The following is a 19514-nucleotide window of genomic DNA, read 5'->3' as shown; positions in this document are numbered from 1 at the left end:
ACTTGCATTATTATATATTGTGAGTACATCAGTGCTTACTTTGGCTACTGTTCATTGAGACGTTTCAACTATTCAACATTATAATTGTCAAATACTTACAATTGTGCTTATAAAGAAAACTGTAAACTTGTGAGTGTTTAGGACAGGGGAATTAAATGTATTTTATGTTGCATTAAAATGAATTAAATTAGATCTGCAGATACCTGCAGGAATATTACTCCACTTAGTGTTTGCCTTGGATCTGAGGGTTGATATGATATGTTGTGATGTATTAACACGCATTAAAAGTCTTCAGAGAAAATGTTTACACAACTTCTGTTGAATGGGATTATTCGAACTGCCACATGTTGTCCTTAAAGTGTCACTTTGTGTTTAATCATTGTCTTTCATGCAGAGGTGTGTGGGACTCCCGTTTATCTGGCTCCCGAGATCATTGAGTGCTCCATGGACTCAGACCATGACGGATACGGAACTGCTGTGGACATGTGAGAATCACTTCCCTCGCGATTGGAATACTGTCTTTTTCTGTATATATTATCAGTGACTAGTGGTGTTAATCTTCGATCCAATCCCGATTCCTGGGGTGATGATTCGATTCAGAATCGATTCTCCATTCAACACGATTCTTAATTTAAACCGTTTCTCACAATGTATTATTTGGTATAATAATTATAATCCAACTTTTTCAAAACTGGTTACAGGTTAGAGCAGACCTGGGCAAATTAAGGCCCGGGGGCCGCATACGGCCCGTTAAGCTTTTCCCAAATAATTTTTTTAGATTTTTAAGATGGAAACTGTAGCTGCCATTATGATATGCACTGATGTTTTCAAATTACCGTAAGTCTTGAACTATATGGTTGGGATCTGCGCGTTTGCATTATATACTAGTTACTATGGTAATCTAAGTCACTGATTTTTACAAGAAAGTTCTAAATTTAATATCAGATATATCAGATTGTAGGTGTTTTTTTTTTTTTTTTTACCCTTCGCGTTCATATTTTGCTGTTTGTTTGATTTTTGTTGCGTTGTAAAATATGTCGATCGAAAGGGGGTGTGACGTTCATATGTTGTCAATATTCAGCAGTGTTTCCCACACATTCATTTATTTGTGGCGGCCCGCCACGAAAGAATTACGTCCGCCACAAATACAAAAAAAAAAAAAAAAAATAAAAAATTATTATTATTTTTTTTGTCCTGTCCAGCTTCTCAGGCAAATCATATAGTTGATGTAGATGCCCATATAGGCTGTTCAGATTTACTTTACAAAAGAGAAGTGTAGGATACTTCTCTTGTTGCCTTATTTGTATTAGACTACTACTGTTTTCTGTTTAGTTGTTACTGACTGTGGCAGGACACCTCTGCCTCTGTTTCACTTTATGTTGCTGGTAAATAATATGGTTGTAGTAGTAGGCTAAAGTAAAATTATTTAGTATGCACTAATTAAAGGGGCAGAGCTTTAAGAGACATTTTAGCTTTTATATTTTATAAGATATATTTTTTGTAAGAACCACAATTAATAAATATATTTCAGTGAATAACTTATTGTTCAAATCTGTATATAAATATGTACATAAAGTGTTGTAATTATATTGTAAAATGGATGGATGGACGTTTAAAACAAAACTGTTATTATTAATTAGTAAGTCTACTTTTTTTTAGCCTTTTTAGAGAAAAACATTTCATTGTAGTACATTATGCAAATTACTCGATGATGTCACGGTGACCACGCCCATAGCCACGCCCCCACCGCCACAGGTATCTTGGCAGTTTATGGGAAACACTGTTCAGTGTTTTATCGTTACTAGTTAATATTGTAAATCCAACATTCTTTATTTTCATGTACATTCTGGGTGTCTCATTCAGTAAAAAAAAAAATAAAATTCCATTCCGTTTTTTTTAAGGCGGTTTGTCATAACGTTTTTAGCATTTAGACATTATTGTGAGGTTTTGTATTAGTGTTCCTAAAAATCAGATGTACCGGCCCCCAGACACATTTTTTTCTCTAAATTTGGCCCCCCCGAGTCAAAATAATTGCCCAGGCCTGGGTTAGAAGAACTCCTTCTGGTTGCATGGAGAAGGCCTAAAAACATTTTCAAATATTTTTTTAATCGATTTTTGAAAATTAGGAATCAATTTAGAATTGGAATGAATAGGAATCGTGATTCAGATGTGAATGGATTTTTTTTGTGCACCCCTATCAGGGCTGTCAAAGCTAGCAGGTCAACTTGTGCGATTCATCACAAAAATGATCGCATTAATCACACATAAAGGCAGATTAATCACAATATTTATTTTGAGCGCACACATTATTCAAGTAAAACATTTAAACAATGTTCCTGTGTGACATTCTGACAGTAAACATATTTAATTAAAGGTCATTCAAATTATGCAACAAGTTGTTACTGTGATTTTTCTGATTTAAGATACTGACGAGCTATAAATATTACGTGTGAATAGTGTAATCAGATTTGTAGAAATGCTGACACAGGGCTCATGAGCTTACAGTAAAAGGCAGCCTGTGCTAAACAAGTTGACATCCCTGGCAAAGTGTGTTTATTGGTGTAAATGATATGTCATAAATACATGCTGACACGGCCATTTCTGTCTGGTTAGATGGAGCGCTGGGGTGATCATGTACACACTCCTGGCCGGCTCGCCGCCCTTCTGGCACAGGAAACAGATGCTGATGCTGCGTATGATCTTAGCCGGGAGTTACGACTTCTCATCGCCCGAGTGGGAAGACCGCTCAGACACTGTCAAGGATTTGGTTGGGCATCCATTATATATTTGCTTTTTCTGTTCCCAGTACAGTCGGTAAGGTTGTGTTTTTGCCTCATCCTTCACTATAAGCGTCTAAAAGTCTGAAAAAAGAAACCGCTGATACCCGGTGGTTGTTTTAGAACACTGCAGCTAGTCCTGGATAGTCCCACTCCTTAATGCGCCAATGCTGAAATTTAAATTTATATTCGTATGTCTTGTACATGTTGAGAATTGACAATAAAGTTGAACCTTGAGTCACATGCAGGATTCTCACAGAAATTAGGCAAAAAAATACAACCTTACCTACTGTATTACCCGGTGGAAATGACAGAAGAGTGATCAACTCTTTCCCGTGTTTTGTCAGATCTCTCGGATGCTTGTGGTGGACCCCAGGAAGCGTTACTCGGTCATCGACGCGCTCAATCATCCCTTCTTCTCCCAGTATGTCGTGCACGAAGTCAGACAGTTCAGTCCATACAGGAAGTTCAAGGTAAGATTGAAATACCCTTAAACACCTGCTCAAATGTCAAACAAACTTTTGAATGACTGCAGAACAGTCCAAAGTGGCTCCCGGGGCCCATTTCCAACCCGCAACTAACTTTTTAAGGGGCACATTCTAAAAAATGCTATTACAGGAAAAAAAATGTGGAATAAAAGAGCAAAGAGGTGAAATGTAACAAGAAAAAGTCGACTCTAATAACACAAAGTTGCCACGTAGGATTTTTTTTTTTTTCAAAAAATAATAATGAATCAAAATCAATGTTATGAATTGTTGACCCATTGAAGGCTTTAATTACTTCACAGCGAATATTCAACTTTGAAATATTTTTGAGGGAAAATATTGCATATTTTGTGTGTTTGCCATAAAAAAACGTTTTCTATGACAAAAACGGCATTAAAGAAACACACTTTAAAAAAACAACAACATATAATTGACGGATAAATCTGAAGTTGATCTAGAGACTTTGGCGTAGAAAGAAAATAATAAAAATTAAAAATGTATGACTTACTTTTTTTGGTTCCCTGAGAATCTTAGTGGGATTTCATTTTTAAAAACTTTAATTGTTCAAAAATTAATAATGATCAAAATTTACGTTATGAATTATTCGCCTATTTAAGGCTCTAATCACATCAAATATTCAACTTAAAAATATTTTTGGGAGAAAAATATTGCATATTTTGTGTTTGCCATAGAATAAAACAGTTTTCTGTTACAAAAACAGCATAAAAGTAAACATAAAATTAATGAAAATGTATAATCAACGGAGAGATCTAAAGTTGATCTAGAGACTTTAGTGTTGAAAAGTAAAAACAATAATGTATGACCTATTTTTAACACTTTTATAGGGGCCCTTTAGTATCCTTGAGTATTATAGTGTGATTTTTTTTTAAATTGTCTGTTAAGAAAAATAAAAATTAATCCAAATGAATGTTGTTATTAATTATTTACCTTTTTAAGGCTCTATTTTTACTTCACATTAAATATTCTACTTACGTTATTTTTTTTGGGGGGCGGGGGGGGGATTTTGCATATTTTGTAGATTTGCCATAAAATAAAATAAATTTAATGACAAAAACGGCATAAAATAAACAAAAAAATATAATTGGAACCTATAATCGACGGATAGATCTGGAGATATAAGGTTGAAAGTTAAAAAAAAAAAAAAAGTATAACTTTTGTGGGATTGTTCAAAAATGTATAATGAATCAAAAGCAATGCTGTTATGAATTATTGACCCATTTAGGGCTCCAATTACTTCACATCAAATATTCCACTGATATTTTTTTGGGAAAAATGTCGCCTATTTTGTGTGTTTTCCATAAAATAAAACTGTTTTCTATGACAAAAATAGCATAAAAACAAACAAAAAAAACTATAATTGACAGATCTAATGTTGATCTAGAGATTCAAGGTTAAAAGTAAAAAAATAAATAAAGTATTACTTTTTTACAACATTTTTATGAGTCGGATCTGTTTGGATTTCTGAAAATATTAGTTTTTTTTGTTTAACTGTCATGGTTTAAAAAAAAAAAAGAATCAAATGCAATGTTATGAATTATTGACCTATTTAAGGCTACAATAACATCACATCAAATACTTTACTTTGGAGGAGGATATTTGTGTTTTTGCCATAAAAAAGGGTTTTCTTTAACAAAAACAGCATAAAACATAACAATAAATGTAAAACTTTATATCAAAAGATCTAAAGTTGATCTAGAGATTTAATGTAGTAAAGTTAAACAATTAAAAATATATATTTTTTTTTTTTAACTGTCTGTTAAAAAAAAAAGGCAATGAATCAAAACCAATGTTATGAATTATTGACCTATTTAAGGCTCCAATTACGAAAACTTTATATCGACAGATTGGAAGTTAATCTAGAGCACGGGTGCCGTTTTAGAGATTTAATGTAGTAAAGTAAAACAATAAAAAATATTTTTTAATATTTTTTTTTAACTGTCTTTGTAAAAAAAAAAAATAGCAATGAATCAAAATCAATGTTGTTATGAATTATTGACCTATTTAAGGCTCCAATTACTGAAAATGTATATCGACAGATCGGAAGTTGATCTAGAGCAGGGGTGTCAAACATACGGCCCGCGGGCCGGATCAGGGCCGCAAACAGGTTTTATCCGGCCCGCGGGATGAGTTTGCTAAGTATAAAAATGAGCCGAAATTTTTGAATGTAAGAAACAGCTGTTCTAAATGTGTCCACTAGATGTCGCAATAGCAATTATTTGTATCTCTGTAGATGATGCTACATATGTACAAAAAATAAACCACATGTTAGTGCACCAGTCAAGGAAAATGAGCAAACAACATAAATAACAACCTGTAATTTGATTTTTGTATTATTTTTTTATCTTGATAGATTGAAAAGTAACACCAATGAGTTAACTGATGAACATTATCACATCATTTATTCAGAAAGTATAAATAACGACAAATAAAGATAGAATACTATTAACCGCAACATGTAAGTGTAAAAAACAAAACATGATTTGTACATTTTCAGAATGTGCTTGTTCTATTTTTAAACAAAGAAAACAATCTGTAGCTGTCTTTATTTTTAAGTTATCGTGCCGTGATTTTACCAGTCCGGCCCACTTGGGAGTAGATTTTTCTCTATGTGGCCCCGGATCTGAAATGAGTTTGACACTCGTGCTATAGAGATTCAAGCATTGAGGGGGAAAAAAATATACACAGTACTAGGGAAGCCCGATAATATCGGCCTGCCGATATTATCGGCCGATAAATGCGTTAAAATGTAATATCGGAAATTATCGGTATCGGTTTTTTTATTATCGGTATCGTTTTTTTTTTAAATTAAATCAACATAAAAAACACAAGATACACTTACAATTAATACACCAACCCAAAAAACCTCCCTCCTCATTCACACAAAAGGGTTGTTTCTTTCTGTTATTAATATTCTGGTTCCTACATTATATATCAATATATATCAATACAGTCTGCAGGGATACAGTCCGTAAGCACACATGATTGTGCGTGCTGCTGGTCCACTAATAGTACTAACCTTTAACAGTTAATGTTACTCATTTTCATTAATTACTAGTTTCTATGTAACTGATTTTATATTGTTTTACTTTCTTTTTTATTCAAGAAAATGTTTTTAATTTATTTCTCTTATTTTATTTTATAATTTTTTTTAAAAAGTACCTTATCTTCACCATACCTGGTTGTCCAAATTAGACATAATAATGTGTTAATTCCACGACTGTATATATCGGTTGATATCGGTATCGGTAATTAAAGAGTTGGACAATATTGGAATATCGGATATCGGCAAAAAGCCATTATCGGACATCCCTACACAGGACATGTAAGACTTAATTTAAATTTTTTTAGAATTTGAGGGAGCCCTAAAGCTTTAAAAAAATTCTACATATTGTATTGTTTTTGAAAATGAAAATGGTCCAAATGGCCCTCGCCTGCTTTGAATTTTTAGTGCGAAACGGTTGCGACACCTTCAACTCTCACTTTGTCCATCAGGTCATCTGCATGACGGTGCTGGCCACCATGCGCATCTACTGCAACTACCGCAGAGCCAAGCCCGTCACCAAGGAGGTGATGAAGAGCGACCCGTACGCGCTCAAGCCCATCCGCAAGCTCATCGACGCGTGCGCCTTCAAGATGTACGGCCACTGGGTCAAGAAGGGCCAGACGCAGAACCGAGCGGCTCTTTTCGAGAACACGTCCAAGGCCATCCTGCTGTCCATGGCGGCCGAGGCGGACGGGCCTGTCCATCCCCTCTGGTGATGACAAAACGGTCATCTCGGCTGGTGTGAATTTTACGTGGAGGAAAAAACGGTGAGGCACCAACCACTTAAGGAGGCTAACAATAGGTAAACAATACTCATGTCTGTCACTTATTTAACAAAACAAACTGACACGCTAGCTTGCCCGCCCATAAGTAAAGAGGATCATTTGTGTCTTCATTACTAAAGCTGGTTTTGAACACTAAATTTATGTAACTGAATTTTTTGCGTTTTTTTTTTTTCCAACATTTTTTTTTTTTTACGTCAAATTGGGCTGACAATTTCATTGTTTAAAAAATTATTATGTTATAATGTAGTGTTTTAAAATTTGGTGCAGAAATATTTGTTGCTTCAAAGCTCAAGACCCACTTCTGGGAAAATTAGGACTGAAGCGCCTCATTGGCTGCTTCTGAGACAAGATCGATTGTTTCTGTCTTAAAGGGGAACTGCACTTTTTTTATTTTGCTGTTCACGATCATGACGACAGATGTATATATTTTTTTTACTTTATAACTCATAAATAGAGATGTGCGATAATGGCTTTTTTGCCGATATTTTCCAACTCTTAATTACAGATTCCGATATCAACCGATACCGATATATACAGTCGTAGAATTAACACATTGTTAAGCCTAATTTTGTTGTGACGCCCCGCTGGATGCATTAAACAATGTTAGAAGGTTTTCCAAAATAAATCAACTCAAGTTATGGAAAAAAATGCCAACATGGCACTGCCATATTTATTATTGAAGTCACAAAGTGCATTATTTTTTTTAACATGCCTCAAAACAGCAGCTTGTAATTTGGGACATGCTCTCCCTGAAAGAGCATGAGGAGGTTGAGGTGGGGGGGAAGCGGGGGGTGTATAATTGTAGCGTCCCGGAAGAGTTAGTGCTGCAAGGGGTTCTGTGTATTTGTTCTGTTGTGTTTATGTTGTGTTACGGTGCGGATGTTCTCCCGAAATGTGTTTGTCATTCTTGTTTGGTGTGGGTTCACAGTGTGGCGCTTGTTTGTAACCGTGTTAAAGTTGTTTATACGGCCACCGTCAGTGTGACCTATATTTATAAGGTTTATTGGCACTCTGTACTTCTCCCTACGCCCATGTACACAGCGGCGTTTTAAAAAGTAATAAATTGTACTTTTTGAAACTGATACCGATAATTTCCGATATTACATTTTAAAGCATTTATCGGCCGATAATATCGGCAGTCCGATATTATCGGACTCATAAACGTAAATATTAGTCCGCTTACAGCGGAGGCACTGGGCGGTCCTCTATTCCGCTCATAAAACCCAATAAATAACCATCCAAAAAGCACCAAAAGTACTCCATTTACATTTCGTGAGTTGAATATTAACCAAGTATTAGTGATATTGTTATTATAAGCGCTAACACAGACAAACTATTTATACCAGCGCCGTGATCACAAGCTTGCATGCCAATGTTGACATGATCGACTGATGAGCTGTTTCCTTGTTCGTCAAACTTTATTTGTAGATCATAAATCATGCCTCTCACCTGGATAGTAGAAGGATGAGGATGTAATCCGACAAGGTGGTACACTTTGACAGCCAATTTAGCCTTGGAAATGGCAAATGACAGGAAAGGACGCTTGGTTCCACCCCTCTTTTCTTCACGAGGATTATGAGTCATTCTTTATGTAAATGGCAATATATGAACATCCCAGCAGTCGGCATCCTAATGACAGCAGACATCGTACAGTAAGAGATGTTTTATTATGCTTGTTGGCTCTCATAAAATCTGCAGTGAGTAATAATCAGTGATTTAGTGGGGGGGAAAAAGTGAACGTCATGATGCATTTTTTTAATTAATGCGCCGCGTATGCTTAAAATGATCAAAATACATGAATATCAAATGTTATTGTAAATGTGCCTGTTACTACATTACATATAGACCAGGGGTCGGCAACCCAAAATGTTGAAAGAGCCAAAAATACAAAAACAAATCTGTCTGGAGCCGCAAAAAATTAAAAGCCATATTACATACAGATAGTGTGTCATGAGTTATGAATTGAATTAAGATGACTTAAAGGAAACTAAATGAGCTCAAACACATGAGGCATAATGCTGCAATATGTACATATAGCTAGCCTAAATAGCATGTTAGCATCGATTAGCTTGCAGTCATGCAGTGGCCAAATATGCCCGATTAGCACTCCACACAAGTCAATAACATCAACAAAACTCACCTTTGTGTATTCATGCACAACGTTAAAAGTTTGGTGGACAAAATGAGACAGAAAAAGAAGTGGCATAAAACATGTCCTAGAAAGTCGGAGAAAGTTGTACTTGTAAACAAACTACGGTGAGTTCAAGGACCGCCAAAATTAGTAGGACAAAACGGCGCTCGCCAAATACTCAAATCAGTGAAGCATGTTTAATATAAACAGTGTGCATTATAACAATTAGGGAGGTTTGCGTCATGTTTGTCCTCCTACGGAAACCATATTAGAACAAAAACTTATTTTTTTTCCCTCATCTTTTTCCATTTTTCATACATTTTTAAAAAAAGCTCCAGAGAGCCACTAGGGCGGCGCTAAAGAGCCGCATGCGGCTCACCGACCCCTGATATATACTTACATTTTGTATACAAGTCCTTATGGAGGTGTTTTTATGGGCTTTGTAGGTAGAATAGAGCGGCTCCTTTAGGCTCCATTGTAAGCAGACTTTTGATCGCATTTATTTACTATTTAGAATGCATTGCAAAAAAATACATCTGTCATGTCTTGTAAAAATAGGCAAAATTCCACAAAAAAAAGTGCAATTCCCCTTTTAAAGTTTTAAAACGAATATTTCTCCACTGAATTTTTTTTTTTTACATAGAAAATTTCTGAACTGAATTTTCATAGTGATTTTTTTTCTAAACAAATTCTACACACTGAATTTTTAAATACACATTTTGCTCACTATGTTTATTTCAATGACAAAAAAAATGTGTTCACAAATTCAAAATGCAAAAACATCACTTACATTTACTGCGTCAAACCTTCATACAGACGTGCTACGAAATTGTTCAACTTGTTTTTCCGGCCGTCACATTACCCAACCCTTGATTTAAGACTACCAAAATACCAGTCATGCCCCTAGATTTAATCACAATAAGAAACGATTTTCAAAAGTAGAAACACTTGTATTTGGATGTGTCATTTTACCTTTTAATTCATGCGGAGTAGTAAATATTAAGTGCCATTTGCTGAAATGCATAGGGACCTGTCAAAAGCATGATCACCACTCGTCTTGCTAGTTTTAACTTGTATCTTATCAGACTTGTTTTGGAAAACCATATTTGGACGGTTTACTTGGCTGTCATTCACACACAATTAATCATTTAACTCCTAACACCCATCATCATGTGAAAATGAAATGTAACGTCTTAACGGCAAATATTAAAGGCTTTATTATTCCTTGCTATTTTGGTCGCTTTTAGCTTCTCGTGTTTGATTCGGCCAACAAAGAATGTGTAAAGAGCATGAAGGAATGAGTCACTGGGCATAGAAAACGTTGCCCTCCTCTCCATTCTGCTGCTTCAACATCGCTCAAATCGAGCTGCGGACATGTTGTGACACCTATCATGCAACATGATCCAACCATGGCAACACAACTCGGCTTGATCAAAAAACACGTTTGTGTCGCAAAGCTCAAACTGTTTTTAAATAAATGAAATCAATGGCAATGTTGATGTTACACTTTATTGCTTTTCAAATATTACTGCACAAGATGAAGCCTGGAACTTGTCTTTAATTCTCCTGAGGTTCTTCATGCCCACCGAAGCCCTGTGGAACACACAAAAACATTACAATTTGACTAGAACACAATGTGTGACACATAATGCATGATGTTTTAAATAAATCAAGTATTACATACACCATTACGCCTCTGAATGGCCACCATAGAACAGAGGTGTCCAAACATTTTCCACAGAGGGTCGCATACTGAAAATCCCAGTATGCGGGAGATTGATTTATTTTGTCTTAATGGCGTAAACAGGCTCCAGCTAATTTAATATATATATATATTTTGGCCCTGCCTGGACAAACATGAACACTTTTGTCTGTGGTCACTGGCGAAAGGAGTACCGAATTTTTCAGAGTATAAGTCGCACCAGCCGAAAATGCATAATAAAGAAGGAAAAAAACATAAGTCGCATTTTTGAGGGAATTTTTTTTCATAAAACCCAACGCCAAGAATAGACATTTGAAAGGCAATTTAAAATAATTTAAGAATAGTGAACAGGCTGAATAAGTGTATGCTATATGAGGCATAAATAACCAACTGAGAACGTGCCTGGTATGTTAACGTAACATATTATGGTAAGAGTCATTCAAATAACTATAACATATAGAACATGCTATACGTTTACCAAACAATCTGTCACTCCTAATCGCTAAATCCCATGAAATCTTTTACTTCTAGTCTCTTACGTAAATGAGCTAAATAATATTATTTGATATTTTACGGTAATGTGTTAATTTCACACATAAGTCGCACAACTATGAAAAAAAACGGCGACTTATACGGTAAACCGAATCCTCTAAGTCAGTGTTATTTTACCCATTGTTGGGAAGCCAAAAAATATCGGTTTCCCAACTGTGGTCTGTATGGCCTGCAGCATACTCAGGTGTAATACCTGTTTCCACCACTTGTGGCAGTAATGATAATATCAAACAAGCAGAAGAAGTCTATAGCTGATTTAAGTGGTGAAGCTATATTTTCAATTAACTTAAATTTTATTGACAGTGTATTAAAGAAACATTACTATAGTATTAATTTTGTTCCAATGTATATATTTTAGCAGTCTGAAGCCAAAGTCAGAAGTTTCTCATGCACAAAAAGGACTTTGACATTTTAGTGAAGAAACATACATTATTAATTCAGTTGTTTTATTTTAGCACTGCATAACTATGTACATTTATTTTTCATCAGTTTATTTGAGCCTGTTCTTTTGCAGTGTATTTGATTATTTATGTTCTCAGCCTGACATAAGCCTTCATAAAACTCTTTGTGATAAACACATGCTTTCATATTATTTGACAGTTATAAATTAGAAGTAGGTTAGATATAATTAATGAATATTCAGTGTTAATAATTGAGTAGACCTATGGCCCCTCTGTAGTGGAAAAGTTGGGCCCCGAGGTCTAAAAGGTTAAAAACCCCTGCTCTAAGTGGACTATTTGGGGTAGCACCTCAGTCACCTACCCTCAACAAATCCAAAAAAGAATCTTGTAGCATTCACTACTTGGTTGGCTAGAAGACTCTGAGTTAAATTGGAAGGCAACACTGGATTAAAGATGTTCTTTATTTTCTCAAAATGACAAAGATTAGGCTGACATTGAATGGTTGTTCTGCAAAGTTTCAAGAACTGTGAGGTGCCTTTCTAAAATAAGTAGGAGAAACTGATCTCCAAATTAACCCAGATTGAAACAATTGAAATGTGGGTGGTTGATGAGCCCTTTTGTGCTTGTTGGTCGTATCTCACTGGGGTCATTCAGGACTGCAGCTGTCTGGTTTCTTCTGTATTTATTTAGTCTTTTTTTTTTTTTTACTTGTTGGGGGGAAACAATATTTGATGCACTTTTGGCTATCTTTATGTCTAAAACCTAATAAACAAATGTTTATTTAGAGGGAATTGCGCTTTTTTTGTAATTTTCCTTGTCATTCACAGTCCTTACAAGATACTTTTTTTTTGTATGCATTCTCACTCGTAAATAAAATTCAGCTAATGAGAACCATTGCGGCCATTAAACTAAAAAAATCCAAAAAGCACCAACAATACTCTTTTTACGTCTTGTGACCTGAATATTAACCAAGCATTAGCAATATTGTTATTATAGCTAACCAGCTTATGCCACTATATTGACATGCTAAGCTGCTGCATCGCCTCTGAGTTGGTGAAAGTTAATTCTAGATTATAAATCATGCCTCTCGCCTGGATTGCAGAAGATTGTGGACATATATCGAGAAGTTGGTCAACTTTGGTAGCCAACCCATCATGAGGATTATGAATAATTCTTCATTTTAACAGGAAGATAAACATCCCATCAGTCATCCCAGTGAGAGCACCCATTGTACAGTAAGTGATTGTTTTATGTCCAATGTCTCTCATTCAGGTTGCCATGAGTAGTAGTCAGTGTTGTTGAAGGGAAGAAGCGAAAATTGTGGTGTGTGTGTGCAATTAATATGCAGACGTATGCTTTAAATGAGCAAAATAGGTATATATTACATAGAAAAAGCGAACATTGTGGTGTGTGTGCGCAATTAATGCGCCGACGTATGCTTAAAATGAACAAAATATGTATATATTACATATATACTTACTTACATTGATTGATAAGTTTGACATCTTAAATAATTGAATCCATAATGCTTTAAAAGGCAAATGTATGGCACAAAAAGCCAAAAGGCTTATTTCCATTGTGGTCCATTAAATATTCACCCCAATAATACATTCAATAATAAAAGACATATAACCTGTAACATGTATATAAAATATTACGTTAAAAAATTGATAAATTGTGTACATATACACAATATACATGTCAGATGATTTGAAAAACAATATATACAACGTACAGTATATAAAACAGTTTTTAAGGCGCGTACTAGGCGGAATAGAGCGACTCATTGACTCAATTGTTAGCTGACTTTTTTTAACCTTAATTTATGATATAGAATGTATAAAAAAAGAAACATGTGTTCTTGTCTTACATTAGAATTGTGAATGATAAGCAAAAAAAATAAAGTGCAGTTCCCCTTTAAAATAGTTACATGTAAAGACAAATAAATGCACATCTGGGGATGATGTTTAAAACCGGTTCTCCCGGTTGTTCGATAAGAATAGAACCGATTCTATGGACTCGAATCCCTTTTTGAGAACCGGTTCCCGTTATCGAGGCCACTATAGGCTAGAAAAAGAGTTGGTTATTTATTTGAATCCCTGGGAACGAATCCCGTCCCACAGAGCATATATTATGCCCATTTGATTGTAGACTCTTACTGACACCTTGTGGCGATATGAAAATACTACGCGTCATTAGTTTGGGCACTTCCGGGTTGGCGACGTCAGTTCGGTTCACGAGACAATTGAGAAGTAGACAAGTTGTGTTAGCTCTTACAAGCCTTGGAAAAGATAAGTCTGTAAGTAAACGGTGTAACTTGTTTATGTAACTTAATATTAAAGTGGAAAGTGGTTAAGTTTGATACTAAGATGTTTATTGAAAAACTATTTCTGTGCACTGTTTCAATGGATGTTTTGAGGACTTAAAATGGCTGCCGATCGTGTATTTCCACCATCGAAATAATTTTTTGGAAGAAGAATTGTTGATTGATGACTGTGATGTTCTTAGTGTGTGTAGTTAGTATGTTCCAATAGCAGCAGAAGTGCACTTTTTGGAGAGCTGTATTATTTTCAGTTTTGTGCCCAAGGGACTGATTTTATTTAACACTATATTATTATTTATACACCTATAGTGATCACAGAGACAGGTTGTTTTTGTGTTACTGTATATATTTGTTTTTCTGAAAAATCCCACTTAATATACTTTGGGTAACAACAGTCAATATATATATATATTTTTAGGGGGGTAACAGTCAATATTTATTTATTTTATTTTTTTCTTATAAAATAAAAGTGAGCTTTCGTTAAACCAAATATTGTGTCTTTTTCCATATACAACAACCTATCTGGAATCGATAAGGAATCGGTTCCATAAGAGGATTCGAACTCAATAATTTCTTATCAAACATCATCCCTATGCACATCATACATATTCTTTTAGCACATTTGCCGTACAGTATTTAAAACCGAAAAGTACCACTAACAGAACAGATCAAGTGTGGAGAAATTGTCCTCATTTCTACGCAGGATGAAGCCGAGCACAGCACATCCATTATTTTTTCATAGAAAGTGAGAAATACTCTTGCATGGTGTCTGGCTGTGTCCACCACTGAGTTGGAACAGAATTCATCCATGCAGTCCTTTACTTCTTTACTATTATGCAATACCTTATATTGGGTGTACCTAATCGTGTGTCCTCCCAGGCTGATGTTGGTCCACAACCTTGATCACAAAATAAGCACACAAAAACCATGTTACACCATATTTAACGACAGTAGTAACTTCAATGTCTTCACTCTGACGTCACAATAAACCACGTGATGGCCAATATCATGACGTCAGTGTGTATTTAATGTAGCATGGTGTCTGGCCGACTTTACTACTTCCACCAGTAAGTCAGAATTCGTCCATGCGTTCGAACACGTCAAGCCAAAGTTATCAGTTAACACGGCAACTCCTTTTTTTTAAACATTTTAATATTCGTAATATTCGATTATTTTTATGGCGTGTTCGGGCTTGCACGTGGGGCCAGGTTGGAGCCACGTGGCAAGTAGCACGTGCTATCACGAGTCCGAGCTCACCGGAAATAAAAGGTAACAATTCCCCCTGCCCGACAAATCTCACACTTTGGGACGGTTTTTGAACGAATGTAAAGATTTAATACAAACCTGAGCTCTTTTCCTCCTTCTTCCTCTTCTTTTACTCTCCGCTCTCCTCCTGACTCTTTTAATGGGCGAGCGAGTCCGTTAGAGGGGCTGGCCACCGTTGCCAGATGCAAAAAGGACATATTATCGCACTAGAAGCTCTAAATGATCGTACTGGGAGGGGAAAGTTGTCGTAAATACCTGATTTGACGTCAAACATGACTAGTTTAACCTGTAATGCAGTTTTGCTTATAAAAAAAACAAAAAAAAAACTAAGCGCGGTTTTGAAAAAAAAAAAAAAAAGCTGCGACTGGCTGTAAAGAGAAAGGTAGGATAATGTATAAAGTTTGAGTGTCATAGTTACCATGTATTGATAAGGGAATTTTAAGGGAATTGTCATACAATGCGGTGTTGGTTTTAATACAGAGGGTGAATTCTACCACACGAAAACGCTCACGTCTGGCAACGCAGACAACAAGCTGATACGTGATTGGCCGCACGCTCTGACGTCACACAGCATGATAGGGGGCGGTCCTTCACCGGCTTTGCTGTGATTGGCTGAGCATCTTTTCACATTTCCCCATCAATCTGATGTCTGCTTCTGTACGGCTAATGTACAACTCCTACCGCTAGTGCCTTTTTGTTTGTTTTTTTAATTTTCGCTACCCGCTTCTGTAAGTATTATAATTTTTTATGTATTTCTCCTATAATTCCATCCTTGTCTCTGTGTGGTTTCGCCCCGTTAACAGCTGGTGGAGGTGAAAACTAGCTTTTTTTAATCGCTTATCTGTAATTTTGGCCGATGTCAGCTGTTTTGCAGCAGTGAATGACGGTTTACGGTTTGAGATTAGTCGACGCCGGTCGTTAATTAGGACCATATCTTGTGTTTTTTTTCTTCCTCGAGTTTATTTTCGCTACCCCGGCGGATGCGAGCTCGGCGTGATCGTGGGGTGACGCAATACAGTCCGACGATGTCCACCTTGGCCCCTCGGATATTTTGCACAGAGAGTCCGCACTGTGCAATGCATTGTGGGTATTTGTTGTTGTTGTGCCGCTTCACTGGGGTCCTTGGCTTCATATAGTATGGCTGGAGCCTATCCCAGCTGACTGAGAGAGAGAGAGAGAGGGGTGTAGACTCTGGTCAGTTTTTAAAAGATGTTTTAAAATTCCTCCCACCGTTTAATTTGATTAAAGTCATTAAATATACATTGACACCATGGTGTAGTTTTGAACAGGCAGTGGCATGGGCACCCTGACACCACCATGTCAAAACAAATGGGAAATTATTACATTTTAAAATCAGACTAATCACACTTTTCAATTGTGATTAATCACAGTAATGTATTTAAATAATATTTGTACTGATGTATGCATTGACTTGATCGCTGAACTTTAAGGTAACCATCCATCCATTTTCTACCGCTTGTCCCTTTTTCAAAGTAAAGGAGCATGTGGGGTCAAAATAAATTAGGTGATTAATCTGCGTTGATATATAAATAATAGGATCATTTTGTGTGATTAATCACGTGTGTTAATCTGTTAAATTTGACAGCCTTAATAAAAACATTAATAAATAATCATATTATTATATTTATATTAGCATTTAGGATAGCTGGTGTTGCGTCAGACCAGTTATTCCTCCCAGGGAATCTAAATTACTGGTCAATCCCAAATTCTTTCAGATGACATAAATGCAGGAGAACAACCTGGACTAATACATTCATGCCGGCTTCCCAAGTTGTTCTAACATTCAAACGGGAAGAGACTACTTCTTGAATCTGCAAACAGCCCCCACCCTCCCCAGAAGGGAAGACAGGCTCATTGTTCAACTAAAGATAAGAGATAAGGGAGTACTCCAAATCCTACATTCCAAGTCTTCAAGGTTAACACACACAGTTTACTTGCGGACAAATAGAAAGAGAGCAAATGGAAAAACACTAGCTGTTTTCAAATATGACTATAAATAGAAATAAATAACTCTTGCATATATATATATATATATATATATATATATATATATATATATATATATATATATATTATATATATATATACACATTCTTCACACTAGCGATTAGTGGCCCAAGTGCCAATTAGCTATGAGCGCTCTAATTGCCATCTAGCGATTAGTGCTCTATTTGCCAGCTCGTGGTTAGCGTTAACATGTCCAGTTAGCGTTAAATTGCCAGTTAGTGGTTAGTGCCAAAATTGTCAGTTAGCGATTAGCATTAAAATTACCAGCTAGTAGTTAGCACTAAAATTGCCCGCCAGCGATTAGCGCCTATATTTTTAGATAGTGCTTAACGCGCAAATTTGCTAAATAGCACTTAGCGCTGGCGATTAGCGGCGTCAGCTAATGATTAGGATGCTAGTTGCCAGCTAGCAATTAGTGTTTTAGTTGCCAAATAGCAACTAGCACGTTAGCTTAGAGCTCGTGATTAAAGCTTTGATTGCCAGCTAGCGGTTAGCACTCTAATTGCCAGCTTGCAAAGAGCGCTCTAATTGCCAGTTAGCGTCCAACAATCTGATCGCCAGCTAGTGTTTAGCGCTCTAATTGCCAGCTCGCAATCAACGCTCTGATTGCCATTAGTGGTATTAGTTGTCAGCTTAGGGTAAGTGCCGCTAGTTGCCAACTAATGATTAGGCCTCCAGTTGCCAGCTAGCGATTAGCGCTCTATTTGCCAGCTCGTGGTTAGCGTTAAGTTTTCCAGTTAGCGTTAAATTGCCAGTTAGCGGTTAGTGCCAAAATTGTCAGTTAGCAATTAGCACTAAAATTATCAGCTTGTAGTTAGCACTAAAATTGCCCGCCAGCGATTAGCGCCTATATTTTTAGATAGTGCTTAACGCGCAAATTTGCTAAATAGCACTTAGCGGCGTCAGCTAATGATTAGGATGCTAGTTGCCAGCTAGCAATGAGTGCTTTAGTTGCCAAATAGCAATTAGCATGTTAGCTTAGAGCTCGTGATTAAAGTTTTGATTGCCAGCTAGCGGTTAGCACTGTAATTGCCAGCTTGCAAAGAGCGCTCTAATTGCCAGTTAGCGTCCAGCAATCTGATCGCCAGCTAGTGTTTAGCGCTCTAATTGCCAGCTCGCAATCAACGCTCTGATTGCCATCAGTGGCATTAGTTGTCAGCTTAGGGTAAGTGCCGCTAGTTGCCAGCTAATGATTAGGCCTCCAGTTGCCAGCTAGCGATTAGCGCTCTAATTCTAACTCAATAAAATAAAAATAAATAAAAAAACATATATAATAATAAAGGTATAAATAATAAAGATATATAATGCCTATTTATAGTATTTAATTTTAAGGAAATACTTTTCAATGCTGGTGCGAATTAGCCTAACTCTTTCACTGGTCTATTTTATTAAATTTTTACTTAAAACATTTTTTTTTTTACCTTTTTTAATAAAAAATGTTCATGTTGTTTTTTTAATCTATTTCCTTTTTTCCGTGTCTTGAAAAATGCAACATTCTTTGGTTCTGCTGTACATCTTTGATTGAAATGCTCAAATGACAATAATGAATGCATCAGAACCTAATTGATGGCCTAATTGATGGCTAGCAATTGTCGCTTTTATTGCCAAATAGTGATTAGAACTTTAATTGCTAGCGAGCGATTAGCGGCAAAAGATGCCAGCTAACGATTAGGACGCTAATTGATAGCTAGTGATTAGAGCTTTAGTTACCAGCTAGCGATTGGCGCTCTAATTGCTAACTCACAATTAGCGCTCTAATTGCCAGCCAGCTGTTAGCACTCATCTAGGGCTTTTATAGAGTGCACAACTGCGCACACAACAAGGAGACGAAGCAGAAGAACGAGGAAATTACAGACATGGCGGCCGAAATGATATACTCATCATGAACGGAGAAGTTAAACAGGACAATACTGCCATCTAATGGATAGCCACTGGAACACTGAAATTCAAGTATTTTTTTTTTCTTCTATGTAAATAAAAAATAAAAAAATAAAAAAAAT

General features: G+C 36.1%; 3 protein-coding genes and 2 non-coding genes across 11 annotated transcripts in view; 2 read left to right on the top strand and 3 right to left on the bottom strand.

The window, feature by feature from the left end:
• LOC133663576 (phosphorylase b kinase gamma catalytic chain, skeletal muscle/heart isoform-like) overlaps positions 1 to 19514 on the top strand; it is a 29520-nt gene that overhangs the window by 9419 nt on the left and 587 nt on the right. Inside the window, exons 6-10 of one of the 5 annotated variants that reach the window (XR_009828377.1) lie at positions 395 to 485; positions 2614 to 2767; positions 3125 to 3250; positions 6776 to 7093; positions 10490 to 11162. Coding sequence is in view for 2 of the 5 variants with exons in the window: in XM_062068139.1 (XP_061924123.1) it covers positions 395 to 485; positions 2614 to 2767; positions 3125 to 3250; positions 6776 to 7042 (638 nt within the window). In the remaining 3 variants the exon portion in view is untranslated. Of the gene's footprint in view, positions 1 to 394; positions 486 to 2613; positions 2768 to 3124; positions 3251 to 6775; positions 7690 to 10489; positions 11163 to 19514 lie in introns of those variants that run through there. The other 4 variants (XR_009828376.1, XR_009828378.1, XM_062068139.1 and 1 more) reach the window with 4 other exon arrangements.
• Positions 7075 to 19514, top strand: part of LOC133663578 (phosphoserine phosphatase-like) — a 20708-nt gene continuing 8268 nt past the window's right edge. Inside the window, exon 1 of one of the 3 annotated variants that reach the window (XM_062068145.1) lies at positions 7075 to 7093. Coding sequence is in view for 1 of the 3 variants with exons in the window: in XM_062068143.1 (XP_061924127.1) it covers positions 15398 to 15489 (92 nt within the window). In the remaining 2 variants the exon portion in view is untranslated. Of the gene's footprint in view, positions 7094 to 15302; positions 15490 to 16085; positions 16215 to 19514 lie in introns of those variants that run through there. The other 2 variants (XM_062068143.1, XM_062068144.1) reach the window with 2 other exon arrangements.
• The window catches only part of LOC133663577 (protein NipSnap homolog 2-like), a 42791-nt gene continuing 34013 nt past the window's right edge, over positions 10737 to 19514 (bottom strand). The window contains exons 12-13 of the transcript XR_009828379.1: positions 15064 to 15118; positions 10737 to 10835 (exon numbers count right to left, since the gene is read on the bottom strand). The gene's annotated coding sequence lies outside the window, so the exon portion shown is untranslated. The remainder of the gene's footprint in view (positions 10836 to 15063; positions 15119 to 19514) is intronic.
• On the bottom strand, positions 14902 to 15032 carry LOC133664072 (small nucleolar RNA SNORA15). Its single transcript, XR_009828511.1, has one exon. It is a non-coding gene; the product is annotated as a small nucleolar RNA SNORA15 (small nucleolar RNA).
• LOC133664075 (small nucleolar RNA SNORA15) lies at positions 15183 to 15309 on the bottom strand. The gene has a single exon (XR_009828514.1). It is a non-coding gene; the product is annotated as a small nucleolar RNA SNORA15 (small nucleolar RNA).

Source organism: Entelurus aequoreus, linkage group LG13 (assembly GCF_033978785.1).
Source record: "Entelurus aequoreus isolate RoL-2023_Sb linkage group LG13, RoL_Eaeq_v1.1, whole genome shotgun sequence".
In the NCBI taxonomy this organism is placed as follows: Eukaryota; Metazoa; Chordata; class Actinopteri; order Syngnathiformes; family Syngnathidae; genus Entelurus; species Entelurus aequoreus.
The sequence above is the reverse complement of the archived record's forward strand: the minus strand, read 5'-3'. Positions and strand labels throughout refer to the sequence as shown.